The sequence below is a fragment of the Chanodichthys erythropterus genome, chromosome 18 (genome assembly GCF_024489055.1).
Source record: "Chanodichthys erythropterus isolate Z2021 chromosome 18, ASM2448905v1, whole genome shotgun sequence".
In the NCBI taxonomy this organism is placed as follows: domain Eukaryota; kingdom Metazoa; phylum Chordata; class Actinopteri; order Cypriniformes; family Xenocyprididae; genus Chanodichthys; species Chanodichthys erythropterus.
In genome coordinates, this window is record NC_090238.1 from 26,883,833 (window position 1) to 26,892,485 (window position 8,653).

General features: G+C 36.8%; 1 protein-coding gene across 1 annotated transcript; it reads left to right on the top strand.

Moving 5' to 3' along the window:
- Window positions 1-435: 435 nt before the first annotated feature.
- Window positions 436-2,460, top strand: id3 (inhibitor of DNA binding 3). The gene is made up of 3 exons (XM_067367049.1): window positions 436-899; window positions 994-1,072; window positions 1,758-2,460. Exons 1-2 carry the CDS (start codon window positions 468-470, stop codon window positions 1,045-1,047), a joined length of 486 nt encoding a protein of 161 aa, XP_067223150.1. The 5' UTR covers window positions 436-467; the 3' UTR covers window positions 1,048-1,072; window positions 1,758-2,460.
- The last annotated feature ends 6,193 nt before the right edge of the window (window positions 2,461-8,653 follow it).

Consider the following 8,653-nt stretch of genomic DNA (forward strand, 5'->3'; position numbering starts at 1 on the left):
TTTCCTCCCATTTTTCCTCTGTGTTAAAGTTCAAGTCGTGTCCACTAATAAATAAGCAAGTTATTGGCGTAATTCACAACGAAATTGAATTCTGAAACTCATTTCAATTTCAATAGGGGAAAATATATGTGAACTTTAAGCAAAGTTTATATTTAATCTACTATACAAGCTGACCCAGCTCCGTTTCGCTTTACTGACGCGTAATCTTCACTCAAATCCATCAGTGAAAATACATCGATCTCTAGTTATTCTGACAGCTCTTCCTCATTCCACCATTTTATCTGACTGACATGTCAACGCTTCCAATCACGAGTTATCACTTTGCATAGGGCGGAGTCTCCACGCTCATACACCTCCTACTATTGGCTGCGCGGCACATGAGCGTTTATTTATTTCTGAAGGGGGCGGTGCTACACGAAGCAGCTCTTAAAAAGCGGCCGCCTGCCTGCTCGTGCTGCCATCGTTCAATGACCACGAGACGCGAAAGGAGTCAGATATTGGATATCTATCAAACTGGAGAGCTAGTTCATCTCACTGTCCAGACGAAGGACTTCTTCAGGCATCTCTACGGTTGGATTCTACTAGCAAGTCAGACGCCAGATTCCAGAATGAAGGCTATCAGCCCCGTTCGCTCAGTCAGAAGCTGTTATGAAGCTGTGTGCTGTATCTCAGAGCAGAGTCTCGCGATTAGCCGCTGCAAGAGTCCCTCTGAGGAGCTGTCCGACATGAATGACTGTTACTCTAAACTCAAAGAACTGGTGCCCAGCATCCCTCAGAACAAGTCCGTGAGCCAAGTGGAGATTCTTCAGCATGTAATAGACTACATCTTCGACTTGCAGATAGCACTGGAAAACGAGACGGACTCACAAAACACGCCTGACATGTTCATGTCAATGAAGGTGCGCGCTATGTTATTTTTTTGTCTCTTAATGCCTTATATTAATCAGTATAAAGTGCATTTGAATACATATAAACTGTCTTTTCTCCCTGTAGAACTCAGAGATGACCCGTAATTTCTCCAAAGAGGATGGAGCTATGTGCCATTAGGACAGAGGAATGACAACAGTCAATGGTACGCTTCAGTTTCTTTATTTTAAATAATTTTACTTTATAAATTAGTCAGATAATGTTCGGTTGTTATCCCCCCCATCCCCCCCCCCCCCCCAAAAAAAAAAAAAAAAAGGAAAGGAAAATTCAAACAAGAAGCATTCTCTTGCCCTGAAGAACCAAGAATGAAACTTTTTGAAGAACAAAAATGATTCTTTGTAGATTGAACAAGGCCTTAATGTTTTTATTATAGTTTTTTCAGACCGGTGTCGTAGTTCTGAGTTCTTTAAAGTTCCAGTTAATTCATAAAAACAAAAAAACAAGAATAAAAAGTTCTTTGTGGAACCTTAACTGCATCTCCTATGGTATTCGACTGGAAAATCAGTTTTGGTTTTAAATGGAACCTTTATTTTTAAAGTGGAAGTAAGTCGTTAATTGATTAGTCATTAAATCTCATGTTTTTGGTAAATGTTATAAAGGACAATATTATGTCAGACAGCTCACACAAAGTCTGTCCAGTGTCCTAATTTCATTTGGTCATCGTGCCAATCAGCAAACAAGCTTGGATTCCCCTATCAGCTCTAGCAAACGAAAGTTTTTCATTTGGCGCCAGACTGTCTGCAGTCTGCCTGTGGATCAGTGTGTGTGTGTGTGTGTGTGTGTGTGTGTGAGCTCTGAGTTAACTTTTCTCCCTCTCATCTATGCTGCAGGTGCGGGATAGAAACTTTTCTCCTCCACTTATGGAAGAAAAGAGAGTGAAGGGGTGAGCCGGGTGAAGGAGTGAGGCTCTATTCAGAGTGTGGGAAAGCAATCTGCGCCCCTCTCAAGCTGTCTATTCTTTGGTCACTGGACACTTGAACAAACCAAAGCCGAGGAGTTTTTAAGATCACAAAAAAAGAAAAGCCCTCCAATTTTTTTTCCTTAATCATTCCTGTTTTTTGTGCCAACAATCAAGCATTGTATATTTTGTACTGGCTACATTCCTGACTATTTGGATTAACTAATATCTCTCTTCACACACCCTTCCTTCCCAGCCATTCTAGGGCCATTCTTGGATAGCCCCCCCCCTATCCTTGAAAACATTTCTTGAAAACATTTCCACATTTCAGCATGGCCGCAGTTTGGTCTCAGTGAGCTTCTCGATCACTGAGATGATGTACATATTATGCTTGATGGGAGTTTTTGTTTTATAGGGGCCTTGGGCAGTGGGAATACAGACGTGGATTAGAATTTGAACTCTATAATATAGAGTGGATTGTATATGTTTGTGGGGATTGTCTATTTCTACAGACTGTCAGATCAACGAGTTTCATAAACTCCTTTAAGAGTTTTGTTTTTGCTTTGTACTTACTCTTTTTACACACAAAAAAATAAATCATAAATGAAAGTGAGCAAATATGTTGTTTTGTATCTTTTCTCTCAACTCTTTTTGCAAGCTTCAGGTATAACCTTATCTTATAGATATGTGTTTTCTCTTTAAAAAAAAAAAATGAGTTAAAGTGATTCCCTCTAAAGAGAAAGTGTTTATAAAACACTACATACAGGTAAAAGCAGGATAAAGTGAATAATAGTGGTTAAAAAAAAAGTAAAAGTACAGTGCATCTGCCAAAAATCTTTCCAGATAGAGTCATCGTGTACTTTTTTGTGTTTAGCATATGATCTGTTACAGGCCTACACAACAATGTTTAAATGTGAGTCACTTGTATTTAAATATAGCACAACTGTCCTCTGAGTGTCTGTCTCTCTCTCTCTCAAAAAGACCTTTGCCCACAGAAGTAGAGTTCAGAAAGAGTGGCGTGTAGTCAAACTGTGATAAGCACCAGCATTCATTCCATTCAACTCATATGGACTCCAAAAGAGGGATTATGGTCTTAAGGGGCTGACCGTCTCCACACTTAAGGTTTAAGATTTGGGTGTTGAGTAACGTGAGGTGTTCTGTGGGACCATAATAGGTCATATAGCGACACCCAGTGTTCAAAGTAACAATCACATACATACATACATATTCGTTTGCATCGCAAACAATAAACTGGCGCCATCATGTGGCGGCTTGTATGTAAATAAAAGTAGGCAGCGTGTGAATTAAATGTAATTATTATATTGAGGAGATATTGGCTAGTTGTTGCACTTTTAATTCCATACAATAAATTATTCTACAGAAACCTACATTTCACGTGTTACTCCATTTTAAAGCATCACATGCCCCAATCACAGAGGCTTAAACTTCCATATTAAATTTTCTCTGTTACCGTCATTATAATTTACCCATATGTGAATGTATTGCTCGCTTGAACTCAACAGAAATATAATATATAAATATGATAATTTTATATTTTAGACAGTTTTCCGTTGTTCAAATAAGTATAATGTGACCCTAATCCAGTCTCTCCTTTCAGAAGTGAATCCCTGTTTTCCATTGGATTTTGGATTACTGCAGAAGGTTTTGATTTATGATTTTCACACGTTTTGTTCGTCATTATGATAATCTTCACAAATGACCACAACTTTTATGAATTGTTTCATTAAACGTGTAAGCAATAAACTAACCACCATCGCATGACTACCATTCAGCTTCCGCCAACTTTTATTTTCCTAAAAGTTTGAGTAGTTTAGAATAGTTCTAATCACAATGAGACTGTGAATCGGTCTAGAGTAGGCCTATATGAGTTTACCTATTCTGTGTGATGTGTAATACCCCGACAATCGTTAGCAATCGCCTTTTTCAAGACAAGAAAATAGGGGGTATTACTGATATCTTGACTGATATCTTAAAATATCATGAGCCTGTGTTAACCACATACCTTATTTCAGGCATTTAACCAAAGGACCCATTCAAAAAAGGAAGAAATAATAATAATAAAAAAATAAAATAAAATTCCATACATATCCATGCCACTCCAGAAGAGGGCGCACTAGAGCAAACGACGCGAACCTTCTCACAACATTTTTGTGTACATTGGTTGCTATCACGCAGGCCTATATGCTATGTCACGTGCTTTACTATGACTGACTTCTTCTCAGTCATAGTAAAGCACGTGACATAGCATACTAGTTTGAAACATTCGTTTTGTAAATCCACTTTGGCATCTTATGTCTAACCTTTTTACTTGACTTGTATCCCTAGAAGAAACTTTTGAAACTTTTGTCAGAGTAAATAATGTGCACTCCCTTTAAAGTTGGTTTGGTAATACAGCATCTGCATAAAAATAACAAAATTTGCCCTTTGGATTTGGTTATGTGAGGTCTTTTTTTTTTTTTTTTTTAGACATCATTAAAGCATTTTCTTATTTATCACACAAATATTTGACCCATATCATTAATTTATGTCAAATAAATCTCAGTCTAAACAATTCTTGCTGTTACCTTTAAAATCATTGACAAAGGTAACAATAAATAATGCACCAGATATTATACCACAATATATACTCTGCTAAAAGATTTGGTTACACTTTATTTCAAGGTGTCAGTATTACATTTAAGTATTGAACTCTAGCTGCCGGTCCAAAATGCGGCAGCTAGAGTTCTTACTAGAACCAGAAAGTATGACCATATTAGCCCAGTTCTGTCAACATTACATTGGCTCCCTATTAAACATCGTATAGATTTTAAAATCTTGCTACTTACTTATAAAGCTCTAAATGGTTTAGCTCCCCAATATCTAAGCGAGCTCTTGGTGCATTATAGTCCTTCACGTCTATTGCGATCTCAGAATTCAGGCCAGTTGATAATACCCAGAATATCAAAATCAACTGAAGGCGGCAGATCCTTTTCCTATTTAGCACCTAAACTCTGGAACAATCTTCCTAGCATTGTTCGGGAAGCAGACACACTCTGTCAGTTTAAATCCAGACTAAAAACACATCTCTTTGCTCTTGCATACACATAACACATTATCAATACATTAACATTTTTTCAAATTCGTTAAAGGATTGTTACGCTGCAATAGTTAGGTCGGCCGGAACCGAGAACATTTCCTATAACACTAGATATACCTGTACATCAGAATAAAAATGGCATCTACGCTAATATCTGTCTCTCTGCTTATCCTGAGGTTTGCCGGGTGCTGGATCCAGGCCGTACCCAGATCAGATGGAGAACCTGTGTCTGGACCTGACTACAACGTAGCCCAGGAGACAATGGGCCTACAGATCCAATTCTGGCTGCATCTATAATTCAGATTTTTAATCTCTGTATCCGCTTACATATATTTATATATAATCTATTTTTAATCTCTATAATAAAAATGTATAATTCAGATTTTGATCTCCATATCCATTTACATATATTATATATATCTTCCAAGGGGTTTTTTCCCTCCTAGGACTTTTTTTCCCAGTGTTAGCACGCTGGGTTTTTCTCCTAGGGGGTTTTTTCCACCCCTGGAAGTCAGCCGACATTGGCTTAATGTAGCACCATCTTGTATATGTTACATATTACCACGCTTGTTTGTACAGCTTATTTTTAACCACTTCCCTTTTTTCTGTGCTTCTAATATGTAAAGCTGCTTTGAAACAATTACCAATTGTAAAAGCGCTATATAAATAAATTTGACTTGACTTGACTATTGAGTAATAATAATTAACCGCATGAACTTACTATAGGTTTAGGGTGAGTGTTTGGTTTAGGGTTAATTGCATAATATGCATAATTTCTAGTTATTGCTACAGTAACTACATATAACGTGTGTAACAATGACACTGTAAAATAAAGTGTAACCAAAGATTTTCATTAAAAGCACAGATGTGAGTATAGGACCATTTCTGACATGTAACTTTTTTGATAAAAAAAAAATGAATCAATACTAGACTTGAATACCGTAAATAATAATTTATTACCAATTATTAATTTTTTTATAAGGCAATTAAGAATACTTTACCCATCAATCGTATAAAATGCACAACACCGCTGTATTCTGCGTCAAAAGGACACGCGCTCAGACGTAAACAATCCCAACGTGCACGAGAAGCACATGGCGGAAACAGTGAAGGAGACGAGCTGAATGAAAGTGCGCGTTCACTCTCTGACAGCAGAGGGCGCTGATGGAACAGCAAGCGTGCAGCGGTTACCACGGAAACCGTGCAAACAAAGTAACTGCGCTAGTGAAGTTTTTAAAATGCTTCAAACAGCCATTCATTTTTTTGTAATCTCAGTGTTGTTTATCACAGCACCAAATACTGAATACTTAAAAAAGACTTAAAAGGATATTTATTTTCAAACCTAAACATTTTTATATTTTAATCTGGACTACAACATGCCCTAATGATTAGAAATGTTCTGATTATTTGTTATTGTTCAGTAAAACTTTGAAAACTAACAATGATCAGTTGTGTTTCTAAACTAACATTAACAAAAAATAACACTTGTAGCTATTGCTCAATATATGTAGCTATTGCTCAGTCTTAGTTAATGCATTAAATAGAGTAAAGTTTTATCTGTTGTTCTTTATAGCCTAATTCTTTTGCATTTTAATCTGTTTGAAAATTTCAGTCAGAGTTGTTTTTGTTTTATTACAAAAAGAGTTCTTAAACCTGTTAAACTATGCCAAAAATGGTTCTGCAACTTATTTTAATATCGTGATAATACCGTATACCGTGATAAAAGCTTCATCAATTAATCGCAACATGAAAATCTGATACCGTCACATGCCTAATCAATACATAATCAATCCTTTCAAAACACATTTTTATTTTAGACCTAGTGGGATTTTTTTCATGGGAAATTGCACACATACGTCACTCATCCCCTCGTCATATCCGCAAACAGAGCAAAGTTTCTCTAGCTACTTTGATGCATGTATGGTGGTTAGTCTTCACAATGAGCATAAAAGGATGGCATGGAGCCACAAAATCTTGAACCTCCAGGCCAGGGATTAAAAAAAGAAAAGAATCAACATTGGCTTGGCTTTTCGGAGATGGCGAGAACTGAGGGATTTGAAATGTTGTAGTTACACAAAGATTTTTTTTTATTATTATTATTCAAGAGGTGAGTAATGTATTTCATTAAACAAATAAATTGCCATATGTAGCTCTCTAACAGAGTTCATTGTAAAACATTATCTATTGTAAAGGGCCATATTCATCTGCACAGTCAAGCAAAACCAAAACAATGTTCTTACACAAAGTGCATGCAGTTTTGTTTTTTAACCACTAGAGGGCCAAAAGTTACATAGTTTACCTTTACAATATTTCATATAAGATGATAGGCTATCACTAAGCTTTTTTTCATTTTATTTCCACTTGTGAAAACTTTAGTTGTAACCATCTTTCCAATAACATTTTAAAATATATATCTTTGTTATGTTAATAATCAGCTACTTAAATGTACTGGTGCATTTTTGTTACAGTGGCGTTGAGGTGCTCTTTTGGCCGCCCCCTCCAGCTGGTGGCACCCAAGGCAACCACCTAGTTCGTCTATGCTTGAAATGGCCCTGTCTGAGATATCTGACAATTATACAGGTCACCACATTATCTGCAGAGGCACTAAACCCATCTATGCCTGTTACATCAAAACAGAGTAATTTACGAGAAGGCCATTTTTCTGCCTCCACATTTTAATTATGTGGGGCATTTTGCCACAGCCCTGGTTAATTTTAAACAACTGCATTTCTAGAACCCATTTGTGGGAAGAGCAACTGGAGAATTATAGTGATTTTACTGTGTGATAAGACGTTCCTAATCAAACCGTTGGCCTAATACGATCACAATCACTATTTAACTTTTGTATGTGCTGTTTTATTATATGATGGTTCATTATGTCATATTTATTTGTAGTTGTTTTAAAAGCTGGCAATGATTTCTCCACTGCAGTAGTTTATTTGGAAGGAAGGACTATGCTTCTTCTAAACACTACAAAGTACAAAGCCATTATTGGGCAAATGGCTGGGTGGGAGAGTCTCAGCAATCATCTGAAGCATGGTGGGGGGTTCACTTTTTGTGCCAGATGATAAGATCTTTTCAAGTGTAAAGGTTCTTTTCTGTGGGGTTGTTTAGGGCTTTAAAGCTCTTGTTTTCTCCTTAAGTCTCTTTTCACAGAATCAGGCCACGCCAGAGTCAACTATTCTCCATTTTGCCGTTGAAAAACATTGACATTTAAGATTAATCTATGACAATGATTTATTTTCAACCCATGGAAACACAATGGGCATGCTGTAAAGTCATCTATCAACGTTATGATGTATTTTATCTGTGTAAATGCTTTGATGGTTGTTTTATATGCATTTTTTTTATAGAACAAATGTATTTTATAAGTGATATGAGTTAATTTGTGAGTAAACTGTTCGTTGTATGTATAATATGAAATATATTTATATCTATATGCTAAATCTAAATATGATTAGGATACGTTTGATAACGCTATTGTTGTAGAGTATTCTGTTCACAAAAGAGATGAAAAGGGAGCTGTCTCTTTAAGAGGAAGAACGCCAGGCACCAACTGTTACATGTAAATATATTCAGAATCCGAACGAGTGAGGCGTGCCAGCAGCCAATCGCTGAGCGTCTTCAACCGCGGGAGATCCAAATTTCGCGGGACGTAATTTGGCGCTAAAATAGCAGTCCTCTGTTGAGCTGATGTCAAAGCAAAGCTTCTCTGCCGGAGAGGGATTACA

What these genes read in the sequence shown, in the direction of transcription:
- id3 (XM_067367049.1), top strand. Translation starts at nt 468, where the DNA reads ATGACCACGAGACGCGAAAGGAGTCAGATATTGGATATCTATCAAACT. An exon ending in ACATGTTCATGTCAATGAAG is followed by an intron (nt 900 to 993) that starts GTGCGCGCTATG and finishes TTCTCCCTGTAG; the next exon opens with AACTCAGAGATGACCCGTAA.